The sequence below is a fragment of the Lithobates pipiens genome, unplaced genomic scaffold (genome assembly GCF_037356315.1).
Source record: "Lithobates pipiens isolate NorthernLeopardFrog02 unplaced genomic scaffold, aLitPip1_a1.2 Scaffold_35, whole genome shotgun sequence".
Lineage (NCBI taxonomy): Eukaryota > Metazoa > Chordata > Amphibia > Anura > Ranidae > Lithobates > Lithobates pipiens.
Genome location: NW_027507811.1, coordinates 1,022,860 through 1,036,397, shown reverse-complemented (window position 1 = coordinate 1,036,397; position 13,538 = coordinate 1,022,860). Strand labels below are relative to the sequence as shown.

Genomic DNA, 13,538 nt, shown 5'->3' with positions numbered 1-13,538 from the left:
GAGGAGGTAGCAACAACCGCTACTCAGCAGTCTGACGACAGTACCCAGATCAGCCCAAGGAGGAGGTTGGTCCCCGGTGTTGCTGCCTACTCCGAGATCTCTACTTATAGCGGTGGGGAAGGTGACGTTGATGATGACGTGTCTAGTGATGTCACGTGGGTGCCCACAAGAGAGGAAGAGGAGGGGAGTTCAGAGGGAGATATGGACCAGCAGATAGGGAGGAGAAGCAGGAATAACTTACATTGCACAGGAGGGACAAAGCAGACCGCAAATGTATCAGGAGCGAGTCATCGACCATGTACGGTCACATCTGGCGCTCCCAGGACACCGGCACATGGCTACGCAGTGTGGGCTTTTTTTAACGTGTCCGCTGCTGACAATAGCGTTGCCATCTGCAATCTTTGCAGTCAACGCATTAGTCGCGGTAAGCCCAACACTCCCCTAGGGACGACCGCCTTAAGAAGGCACATGGGCAGCCATCACCGAGCCCAGTGGGAGCAACGGAACACACAAAGCCACACTGCAGGCTCTCACCGTCAAGCCTCGTCTTCTACTTCTCCTCTTTCCTCACAATTGTCCTCCACTCCACCTTCCATCACGCCAAGCTCACATTTTTCTGCAAAAAGGCAGGCTTCCGTGGGCCAAATGTTCGAGCGTAAAAAAATGATGACGCCGGATAACCCTCTTGCCCAACGGTTGACGGCTGGCTTGTCAGAACTGATAGCCCGCCAACTACTGCCATATAAACTGGTGGACTCTGAGGCCTTTCGAAAATTTGTGGCCATTGGAACACCACAATGGAAGGCCCCAGGACAGAAGTATTTCTCAGAGAAGGGCATCCCAGAGCTATATGGCCATGTTCAGCGGCAAGTGAATGTATCTCTGGCACACAGTGTCGGTGCCAAGATACATCTGACCACAGAAACGTGGTCTAGCAAACACAGGCAGGGAAGGTATATAACTTTTACTGCCCACTGGGTGAACTGTCTGACGGCCGTCAAGCATGTAACCCGTGGCACCCGTGTAGATTTGGTTTTACCGCCACGGATTGCATGTAGGCCTGCCTCTTCTTCTCCTCCTCGAACTCCATCCTCCTCCCTCTTCTCCTCGGCTGACTCCTCCTTTTCCGCTGCTAGCGTCTCTTCCGCTGCACCGCCCAAGCTCCCCAGAACCTATTCGACATGCCAGGTGAGACGTTGCCATGCCGTGCCGCGTCTGTTGTGTCTGGAAGCCAAGAGCCACACTGGCCCGGCACTCCTTTCAGCTTTGCGTTCACAGGCAGATCAGTGGCTAACACCGCTCAATTTGACAGTTGGTAAAGTGGTGTGTGACAACGGTGCCAATCTGCTTAGCGCATTGAAACAGGGCAAAATGACACACGTGCCATGTAAGGCACGCGTCTTAAACTTGGTCGTGCAGCAATTCGTTGTCAAATACCCTGGGGTCCAGGACATCTTGCGGCAGGCAAGGAAAATCTCGGCCCATTTCAGAAGATCTTACACGGCCATGGCTCGCCTTGCTGACATTCAGCTGCGACACAATCTGCTGGTCAGACGTCTTATTTGCGATTGCCCGACGTGATGGAACTCAACCTTCTATATGCTTGATAGGCTGCTCCAGCAGAAACGTGCAGTTAACGTCTACCTGTATGAACTCTGCAGCAGAACAGGTTCTGGGGAGCTGTTTTTTTTTCACCGCGCCAGTGGCTGCTCATGCGCGACGCATGCAGACTTCTGCGGCCATTTGATGAGATCACCAAACTGATCAGTCGCAGCCATGGTGCCATCAGTGACATGGTACCTTATGCCTTCTTTATGGAGCGTGCATTGCGTCGTATCATTGATCAAGCTGTGGAGGAGCAGGAGCGGGAAGATGAGGAAGTCGCAATGCTGAATAAATTCCCAGGGGGGGCTACTCTATCTGAGACAAGTCAACAACAGGAGTCTGAAGAGGAGTCAGAGGAGGATGGTGCCGGGGGCGGATGAGGAGGAACAAGAAGAGCATGCTTTAAACCTTTCTGGGATCCCTGTTGTTGTGCGTGGATGGGGAGAGGAAAATGAAGAGGACGACATTATCCTGGATGATGAGCAGGAACCAGGCCACCACACCGCTTCCAGTTTAGTGCAAATGGGGGCCTTCATGCTCCATATAAGAAGCATAAGGGTCAAGGACCAGTACTGGGTGGCAACGTACTTAGACCCCCGGTACAAACACAAAATGGCGGAAATGTTACCGCCGTCACAGAGGGCTGTCAGAATGGAGCACTTCCAGGCCTTGCTTCGAGAAATGCTGCATTCTGCTTTTGCGAGCGCTGGCAGAGGAGCAATTCCCACTCCCAGAGAAGGAGTTGCGGGTACCAATCCAACAGCGCCTGCAAGAAGAGGCCGGTTTGAAGATGTGTTGGTGACTTCGGATATGAGGTCATTCTTTCAGCCGACCCATCGACAGGTGTCATCCGGATCCAGCATCAGGGAACGCCTAGACCGTCAGGTGTCCGACTTCATCGGGTTAACGGCTGATGTGGACGCTCTGAGGAGTGATGAACCCCTGGACTACTGGGTGGGCGGGCTTGACCTCTGGCCAGAGCTTGCCCAATTTGCAATCGAACTGTTGGCTTGCCCCTCATCCGGTGTCCTGTCCGAAAGGACGTTCAGCGCAGCAGGGGGGATCGTGACCGATAAGCGTACTCGCCTAGCTCACGACAGTGTTGACTACCTGACATTTATAAAAATGAATGAGGCATGGATCTCGGAGGAATTCAACACATGTGACCAGTAGACCATGTATATGCATAACTCTATAAACGATTTATTTAATCGAGCACACGGACCTTTTTTCTAACTTTAACTCACTTCCTTTAAAAAAAGCAAACCATAATATATGCCCGTACCCTCCCTTTTGAAGAGGTTGAGCGGTGTAATATTTTTGGGTCCCGCAGCGAGTTGCTGGTATCAGTGCTGGTGTCAGTGCTCTCTCTATCTCGGTGCTGGTGTGGTGTCAGTGCTCTCGATCTCGGTGCTGGTGTGGTGTCAGTGCTCTCTATCACGGTGCTGGTGTCAGTGCTCTCTATCACGGTGCTGGTGTCAGTGCTCTCTATCTCAGTGCTGGTGTGGTCTCAGTGCTGTCTATCACAGTGCTGGTGTGGTGTCAGTGCTCTCTATCACGGTGCTGGTGTGGTGTCAGTGTATTCTCTAACTCGGTGCTGGTGTCAGTGCTCTCTATCTCGGTGCTGGTGTGGTGTCAGTGCTCTCTAACTCGGTGCTGGTGTCAGTGCTCTCTATCACAGTGCTGGTGTGATCTCAGTGCTCTCTATCACGGTGCTGGTGTGGAGTCTGTGCTCTCTATCTTAGTGCTGGTGTGGTCTCAGTGCTCTCTATCTCGGTGCTGGTGTGGTCTCAGTGCTCTCTATCACGCTGCTGGTGTGGTGTCAGTGCTCTCTAACTTGGTGCTGGTGTCAGTGCTCTCTATCACGGTGCTGGTGTGGTGTCAGTGCTCTCTATCTCTGTGCTGGTATTAGTGCTTTCTATCATGGTGCTGGTGTGGTGGCAGTGCTCTCCATCTCGTGCTGGTGTGGTCTCAGTGCTCTCTTTCACGGCGCTGGTGTGGTGTCAGTGCTCTCTATCAAGGTGCTGGTGTGGTGTCAGTGCTCTCTATCTCGGTGCTGGTGTCAGTGCTCTCTATCTCGGTGCTGGTGTCAGTGCTCTCTATCACGGTCCTGTTGTCAGTGCTCTCTATCACGGTGCTGGTGTCAGTGCTCTCTATCACGGTGCTGGTGTCAGTGCTCTCTATCTCTGTGCTGGTATCAGTACTTTCTATCACGGTTCTGGTGTGGTGTCAGTGCTTTCTATCACGGTGCTGGTGTGGTGTCAGTGCTCTCTATCTCGGTGCTAGTGTCAGTGCTCTCTATCTCAGTGCTGGTTTGGTCTCAGTGCTCTCTATCTCGGTGCTAGTGTCAGTGCTCTCTATCTCAGTGCTGGTTTGGTCTCAGTGCTCTCTATCTCGGTGCTGGTGTCAGTGCTCTCTATCTCAGTGCTGGTGTGGTCTCAGTGCTCTCTAACTTGGTGCTGGTGTCAGTGCTCTCTATCACAGTGCTGGTGTGGTCTCAGTGCTCTCTATCACGGTGCTGGTGTGGAGTCTGTGCTCTCTATCTCAGTGCTGGTGTGGTCTCAGTGCTCTCTTTCACGGCGCTGGTGTGGTGTCCTTGCTCTCTATCAAGGTGCTGGTGTGGTGTCAGTGCTCTCTATCTCGGTGCTGGTGTCAGTGCTCTCTATCTCGGTGCTGGTGTGGTTCAGTGCTCTCTAGCATGGTGCTGGTGTGGTGTCAGTGCTCTCTATCTCGGTGCTGGTGTCAGTGCTCTCTATCACGGTGCTGGTGTCAGTGCTCTCTATCTCTGTGCTGGTATCAGTACTTTCTATCACGGTTCTGGTGTGGTGTCAGTGCTTTCTATCACGGTGCTAGTGTGGTGTCAGTGCTGTCTAACTCGGTGCTGGTGTCAGTGCTCTCTATCACAGTGCTGGTGTGGTCTCAGTGCTCTCTAACTTGGTGCTGGTGTCAGTGCTCTCTATCACAGTGCTGGTGTGGTCTCAGTGCTCTCTATCACGGTGCTGGTGTGGAGTCTGTGCTCTCTATCTCAGTGCTGGTGTGGTCTCAGTGCTCTCTTTCACGGCGCTGGTGTGGTGTCCTTGCTCTCTATCAAGGTGCTGGTGTGGTGTCAGTGCTCTCTATCTCGGTGCTGGTGTCAGTGCTCTCTATCTCGGTGCTGGTGTGGTTCAGTGCTCTCTAGCATGGTGCTGGTGTGGTGTCAGTGCTCTCTATCTCGGTGCTGGTGTCAGTGCTCTCTATCACGGTGCTGGTGTCAGTGCTCTCTATCTCTGTGCTGGTATCAGTACTTTCTATCACGGTTCTGGTGTGGTGTCAGTGCTTTCTATCACGGTGCTAGTGTGGTGTCAGTGCTGTCTAACTCGGTGCTGGTGTCAGTGCTCTCTATCACAGTGCTGGTGTGGTCTCAGTGCTCTCTAACTTGGTGCTGGTGTCAGTGCTCTCTATCACAGTGCTGGTGTGGTCTCAGTGCTCTCTATCACGGTGCTGGTGTGGAGTCTGTGCTCTCTATCTCAGTGCTGGTGTGGTCTCAGTGCTCTCTTTCACGGCGCTGGTGTGGTGTCCTTGCTCTCTATCAAGGTGCTGGTGTGGTGTCAGTGCTCTCTATCTCGGTGCTGGTGTCAGTGCTCTCTATCTCGGTGCTGGTGTGGTTCAGTGCTCTCTAGCATGGTGCTGGTGTGGTGTCAGTGCTCTCTATCTCGGTGCTGGTGTCAGTGCTCTCTGTGCTGGTGTTAGTGCTCTCTGTGCTGGTGTCAGTGCTCTCTGTGCTGGTGTCAGTGCTCTCTATCTCGGTGCTGGTGTCAGTGCTCTCTATCTCGGTGCTGGTGTCAGTGCTCTCTATCTCGGTGCTGGTGTCAGTGCTCTCTATCTCGTAGCTGGTGTCAGTGCTCTCTATCTCGGTGCTGGTGTCAGTGCTCTCTATCCCGGTGCTGGTGTCAGTGCTCTCTATCACGGTGCTGGTGTCAGTGCACTCTATCACGGTTCGGTGATCATCTCCTGCACCATCTTCATAGCCTGCCCTGACCTTTCCTCTCCTCCATGGCCTTCATGAGTTCCTGAATTGTCAAAATTTCACAGATAAAAAAAGAATGCTTGTCGTTGTCGAACCCAGATTCACTTCATACATGTGTTATGTCAGTGTCCATGTGGTGGGACTATGTGTGCACAGCTAGTAAGTATTTTGTGGCTGAAAATATGACCTGGAGGTTTTTAAGGTTCGCCTGCCATTAAAATCAATGGGGCCCACCGCGAACTTTGCGGTTCTCGAACTCTTGGCTGCGTTCGCGAAAAGTCCCGTCGGAGGTTCGTCCATCACTACTCCTGAGCTCTTCTACAGCTAACCCACTGTATGTTCCTCAAAGTGTCACCCCCGCTATCCTGCGGGGCCCCTGGCTTGGCACTAAATGATGCTCCTTGCGAGGGACCCTGTACTCAGGATGTCCGCCGTAAATGCTTCCTTCAGTCTGGTACCACACAATCCAAGACCCCTTAGCCTTCCCATTCACTAGTCGTAGCTCAGTGTCGGGTAAAACATTAGTCCTCACCAGTCTTGGAGTACATCAGGAATAGCTTTTTATTTGAGATCTCACACAATTTTTTACAGCAGGAGGACAATGCAAACTGTAACCAGAAACCTAATTAACATGAGCTAATTATCTAATCCTTTTTAGCTCAGAATCAACATTATTATTATTAAATTTCAACATCGAACTCCTTCATATAATAGCAAGGTTAATTAGCACAAACAACAATGGGTGAAATACTCTTAGAAGCTGTGGCAAGCCAGACTAGACTCATTTACATTATGGAAGACAACAGACAGGTGGCTGGAGTTGATGATATTAGCATCTAACAGTATGTGTCCCAACAGTATGAATCGGTCACTATTTCTAATATGGCATATACAGGGTTCCCGGAGTTTGTGTGTCTTGGAGGACATGGACCTGAATCTAAAGTAACACCACCTCAGGGGTCCCGAGGCATACAGCTCACAAAGAGCACCGTTCCCCCATGCCAGGGCCCATAATCGGTAGCAATCAGTCCCCTCCAAAACCCTCTGTCCTGGCTAGGTCTGTCACACTCCTCAAGTGTCACCCCCGCTATCCTGCTGGGCCCCTGGCTTGGCACTGATTGGTGCTCCTCAAGCGTCACCCCCACTATCCTGCTGGGTCCCTGGCTTGACACCTGCTGAAGCTTTCCCACTTCTTCCTCATCCCCGGCTGGTGAGAAGATTGCTCTGGTACCGGCTCCAGCTTACTAACTGTAGTCTCTGGTAACAAGGTGGATGGTCCCTTAGTGGCGGCAGCTTCCCCTCTACCTCCGATCACAACTGGTTCCCCATCCGGCTGAACCTTTACTCTCGGTTGGATTCCAATCCTGCTGTCCCAACACTGAGCTGCTTCTCTTGCTCCTGCATAGGCCTCAGGCAGCCTAGCAGCCAGGTGTTCCCCCGGGATAGGCAGCTTCCGGCCTAGCAACCCGGGGACATAACACACGTCCACCCAGACAGCCGTCCAGGTGGCACAGAACCCAGATCACATGACTCCACCCAAATACATAGGCTCTCCCAGCAGGCCAAGGGACCAAAGAAACCCCTGACAATTGTCTGAGACACCCCATCCATTCATAATCCGACCTTGATATACCCTTGTCAATCTAGTGCCACCCAGTGACAGAAGAGAAAAGGTGCAGCAATCCAACATTAAAGAGGAATCAGATCTCCTAACAATCAGGAAGGATAACTACCACCTCGCAAACTACATTTATTAGCCACCCTTCCTAAACACCGGGGTGCTACATGTACATTACATACTCCTGACCCCTGCACTATATACTCCATGTTGTACATTACATACTCCTGACCCCTGCACTATATACTCCATGTTGTACATTACATACTCCTGACCCCTGCACTATATACTCCATGTTGTACATTTCATCAGCTCATGTCTAGTAATAATCTTTGTATTTCTATTTTAGTAGATGGACGGGAGATGAGGAAAACCTCAGAGGATTGTCTCACTTTGTCTCCAGACTGTAAAGTAGAAGATGAGGACATCACACAGTATAGTCCAGGAGAAAACCCGACTACCTCAAATGTCCATCCGGCACCACACAGTGTAGATGGACCATCGTATTCCTCTTATCCTGAGGAACCTCAGACTGTGCGGGACGGTGCCGGACCATCGTATTCCTCTTATCCCGAGGAACCTCAGACTGTGCGGGACGGTGCCGGACCATCGTATTCCTCTTATCCCGAGGAACCTCAGACTGTGCGGGACGGTGCCGGACCATCGTATTCCTCTTATCCTGAGGAACCTCAGACTGTGTGGGACGGTGCCGGACCATCATATTCCTCTTATCCCGAGGAACCTCAGACTGTGCGGGACGGTGCCGGACCATCGTATTCCTCTTATCCCGAGGAACCTCAGGCTGTGCGGGACGGTGCCGGACCATCGTATTCCTCTTATCCCGAGGAACCTCAGACTGTGCGGGACGGTGCCGGACCATCGTATTCCTCTTATCCCGAGGAACCTCAGACTGTGCGGGACGGTGCCGGACCATCGTATTCCTCTTATCCTGAGGAACCTCAGACTGTGCGGGACGGTGCCGGACCATCGTATTCCTCTTATCCCGAGGAACCTCAGACTGTGCGGGATGGTGCCGGACCATCGTATTCCTCTTATCCCAAGGAACCTCAGACTGTGAGGGACGGTGCCGGACCATCGTATTCCTCTTATCCTGAGGAACCTCAGACTGTGCGGGATGGTGCCGGACCATCGTATTCCTCTTATCCCGAGGAACCTCAGACTGTGCGGGGCGGTGCCGGACCATCGTATTCCTCTTATCCTGAGGAACCTCGGACTGTGAGGGACAGTGCAGTTTTTCCAACAGATAAGAAGTTTCCCTGTTCTGAGTGCGGGAAATGTTTTTCAGATAAGTCCCATCTTTACATACATCAGAGATCTCACACAGGGGAGAAGCCGTATTCCTGTTCTGAGTGCGGGAAATGTTTTTCAGTGAAGGATAGTCTTTTTATACATCAGAGATCTCACACGGGTGAGAAGCCGTATGCCTGCACTGAGTGTGGGAAATTTTTTTCACAAAAGTCCAGTGTTTTTATACATCAGAGATCGCATACGGGGGAAAAGCCGTATTCCTGTCTTGACTGTGGGAAATGTTTTTCACGGAAGACACATCTTTCCAGACATCTGAAGTCTCACACAGGGGAGAAGCCGTATTCCTGTTCTGAGTGTGAGAAATGTTTTTCAGAGAAGTCTCATCTTTCCGATCATCAGAGATCTCACACTGGGGAGAAGCCATATTCCTGTTCTGAGTGTGGGAAATGTTTTTCAAAGAAGTCTCATCTTTCCGCACATCAGAGATCTCACACTGGGGAGAAGCCATATTCCTGTGCTGAGTGCGGGAAATGTTTTTCACAGAAGGTCAATCTTTCCACACACCAGAGATCTCACACGGGTGAGAAGCCGTATGCCAGCAGTGAGTGTGGGAATTTTTTTTCACAAAAGTCCAGTGTTTTTGTACATCAGAGATCGCATACGGGGGAAAAGCCGTATTCCTGTCTTGACTGTGGGAAATGTTTTTCACGGAAGTCAAATCTTTCCAGACATCTGAAGTCTCACACAGGGGAGAAGCCATATTCCTGTTCTGAGTGCGAGAAATGTTTTTCAAAGAAGTACAATCTTAACGCACATCAGAGATCTCACACTGGGGAGAAGCCATATTCCTGTGCTGAGTGTGGGAAATGTTTTTCAAAGAAGTGCAATCTTAACGCACATCAGAGATCTCACACTGGGGAGAAGCCATATTCCTGTGCTGAGTGCGGGAAATGTTTTTCACAGAAGGTCAGACTTTCCACACACCAGAGATCTCACACGGGGGAGAAGCCATATTCCTGTCCTGAGTGAGGGAAATGTTCCTCACTGAAGTCCGGTCTTCCTGTACATCAGGGGGTCCCACACAACCCTGGAGGTGTATTAGTGAGTGCGGGAAATGTCTTGTATATGAATGTTGCTGGACATGTGGGGAAGAAGCACCCCCTAATATACACCTCAGATATACTCCATGGCTGATCTTCATCATGGAAGAAACAGTTGATAAGGAGATCTGAGATCACCAAAGACATGGATGAAGTGTTGTACCGTGTCGGCCATTGATAGCAGGAGAAAAATAAAAATGGAGTCATTACCTCTCATTGGCTGAGTACATTTTGTGGTGGAAGATTTCACAGACATTTAGGGATCTATTTTAAAATAAATTGTAGAACGAATGTGACACGCATTCATCCAGTCATGACAAATATTGGATCATCTGCGCCATCTAGTGGCAAAAATCTGGCCCTGTGATTTTAATACCGACCATTGATGTAAAACAGAAAATACCACATTTAGCCATTAGATGGCGCTAAGTACCATAGAAATTATCTCCATCTAGTGGCCAAATGCAATCATTTCTATTTAAATTAATGGAAACCATTCGACCAGCACAGCAAATATCCTAATAACGTTCATCTTTCCCCCAATTACACAGAAGGAATGTACTTTCCCCGGGTGAATTTCTATGCAAATGTTTTATGTTTCAAGACACATCACAGGAAGCCCCTCCATGGTTATTAGAGGACAGAATTAAAATTAGACTTGGGAAACTTAACATTAATAAATCACGGGGACCAGATGTCTTACACCCGAGGGGACTTAGGGAACTCAGTCAAGTAATTGCCAGACCATTGTTCCTCATTTTTACTGACAGTCTACTGACTGGAATGGTACCAGCTGATTGGAGAAAAGCCAATGTAGCACCAATATTTAAAAATGGCCCAAAATACATCCCTGGGAATTACAGACCAGTCAGCCTAACATCAATAGTATGTAAACTCTTGGAGGGGATGATAAGGGACTATATACAAGATTTTAGTAATGAGAACGCTATCATTAGCAGTAATCAGCATGGATTCTAGACATGTGCAAAAGGAAAAAATTTGTTTAGTTTTGTTTCGTTTTAATTAGTTAATTTCGTTTAGTTATATTAGTTAAATTCATTTTCAGATTTCGTTTTGTTTTCTACTGAATTCGAAAAATCGGTCGCATTCGAAAATATTCCAACCAAATTCGAAAATATTTCTACCGGATTCTAAATGATTTCAACTGCATTGGAAACTTTCAACCGGATTCGAAAATATTAAGCGACCCCACTTTAGGGCCATGTATCTTGGGGTCACTTGGTGCTAGTAACCCCAAATTTGGAGATGTTGTAGTGCTAGTTCTATTGTGTTTGCATACCAAATTTCGGGTTTCTAGCTATAAGTGACCCCCGAGACACGTGGCCCCAAATTCGGGTTGCAAAATGTCATTCTCTGCTGCAGAAAAGTGCTTGACATTTTACGATCCGACTTTGGGGCCACGTAACTCGGGGTCACTTAGAGCTAGAAACACCAAATTTGGTATACAAACAGAATAGACCTAGCACTACAACATCTCCAATTTGGGGTTACTAGCACCAAGTCACCCCGAGATGCATGGCCCTAAAGTCGGGTCACAAAATATTTTCAAATCCGGTTGAAATAGTTTCAAATGCGGTTGAAATAATTTTGAATCATGTTGAATTCATTTAGAATCTGGTAGAAATATTTTCGAACTTGGTTGAAATAACCCCAATTGGTGATTTTGTAGTGCTAGTTCTACTCTGTTTGCATACCAAATTTTGGGGTTCCTAGCTACAAGTGGCCCCGAGATACGTGGCCCCAAAGTCGGGTCGCAAAAGCTCATTCTCTTCTGCAGAAAAGTACTTGACATATTGTCCATATCTCGGGGTCACTTGGTGCTAGGAACCCCACAACTTGTGGCAGGTGATGTGGCAAGTGGACAATCCACAACTTGGTCATGTGGCAGGTCACGTGGCACTCGTGGCAGGTGTCATGGCAAGTGGACAATACACAACTTGTGGCAGGTGATGTAGCAAGTGGACAATACACAACTTGTGGCAGGTGACGTGGCAAGTGGACAATGACATACAGCATATGTACTTGCCTTGCGATCGACATCCGGAATCCAGTAGGAATATTTTCGAATTTGGTTGAAATAACCCCAATTGGTAGATTGGATTTTGTAGTGCTAGTTCTACTCTGTTTGCATACCAAATTTGGGGTTCCTAGCTACAAGTGGCCCCGAGATACGTGGCCCCAAAGTCAGGTCGCAAAATGTCATTCTCTGCTGCAGAAAAGTACTTGGCATATTGCCCATATCTGGGGTCACTTGGTGGCAGGTGACATGACAAGTGGACAATCCACAACTTGGCCATGTGGCACTCTTGGCCGGTCACATGGCATTCGTGTCAGGTCACGTGGCACTCATGGCCGGCCATGGGGCAGGTCACGTGGCAGGTCATGTGGCACTCATAGCAGGTCACGTGGCACTTGTGGCAAGTGGACAATACACAACTTGTGGCAAGTGGGCAATACACAACTTGTGGCAGGTGACGTGGCAAGTGGACAATACACAACTTGTGGCAAGTGGGCAAATACAATACACAACTTGTGGCAAGTGGACAATGACAAGTATGAAAAGTTGATGTGACAGATATATATATAAGTAAGTAACTAACCATCTTCCAAAATTTCTAATTCAAATAGAAAAGATTAGAACAGAATAGAAAAAATATATAAAATAGAATATACAACCATCTTCTGAAATTCAAATTTGAATAGAATAAATTTCGAATAGTATGAATTCAAAATTTTTAATTAATTAATTTTAAATTTGGATAGAAAAGATTATAATAAAATAGAAAATAGACTAGAAAAACGATAGAACAGGATAGAATATATTATACTTTATTCTGTTCTGTTCTGTTGTTTTTCTAGTCTATTCTTTAATATTCTATTAAAATCGAAATCATTATATACTAAATTCGAATTTCGGAAGATGGATATATATATATATATTTCTTTCCGTAATTCGAATTTCGTATAGAATGAATTCGAATTTGAATAAGAAAGATTAGAATAGAAATAGAGAATAGACTAGAACAATAGAACAGAATAGAATATAGATACTATCTATTTCATTTTACATTTTTTTGCAGATTACCTTTTGTTTTAATAAGATCTCCTGCAGACTATTAGTATCTATTTTATTTTTTCAACAGATCTGCAGACTATTAGCATCTATTTCATTTTTTTTGCAGATCTCATGCAGACTATTAGTATCTACTTTGTTTTCTCACCAGATCTCCTGTAGACTATTAGCATTTTTTTGCAGATCTCCTGCAGACTGTTAGAATCTATTTCATTTTTCTTTTTTGCAGATTACTATTTATTTCCATCACATCTCCTGCAGACTATTAGCATCTATTTCATTTTTAGTTTTTTTGCATTAGAACAGCCATTTCCTTTAGTTCAGCAGATCTCCTGCAGACTATTAGCATCTATTTCATTTTTTTTTTGCAGATTACTATTTATTTCCATCAGATCTCCTGCAGTATATTAACAACTATTTCGTTTTTTTGCAGATCTCCTGCAGACTATTAGTATCTATTTCATTTTTTTTGCATTAGAACAGCCATTTCCTTTAGTTCAGCAGATCTCCTGCAGACTATTAGCATCTATTTCATTTTTTTTGCAGATTACTATTTATTTCCATCAGATCTCCTGCAGACTATTAGCATTTATATATTTTTTTTGCAGATCTCCTACAGACTATTAGTATCGATTTAATTTTCTCATCAGATCTGCAGACTATAAGCATCTATTTTTTGCTGGACTCCTGCCGACTATTAGCAGCCATTTCCCTGTGTATAAAGATATAAGCGGTGATGTCTTTCTTGTTGTCTCTTCCTCATACCGTTCCTCCATTCATAAATGAAATAGATGCTAATAGTCTGCAGGAGATCTGCTGAAATAAAGGAAATGGCTGCTCTAATGC

At 47.4% G+C, this 13,538-nt stretch overlaps 1 protein-coding gene across 1 annotated transcript in view; it reads left to right on the top strand.

Moving 5' to 3' along the window:
- The window catches only part of LOC143955428 (uncharacterized), a 231,063-nt gene that overhangs the window by 29,175 nt on the left and 188,350 nt on the right, over positions 1 to 13,538 (top strand). Inside the window, 1 exon segment of the mRNA XM_077465476.1 lies at positions 7,467 to 9,524. Coding sequence (XP_077321602.1) covers positions 7,467 to 9,524 — 2,058 coding nt within the window.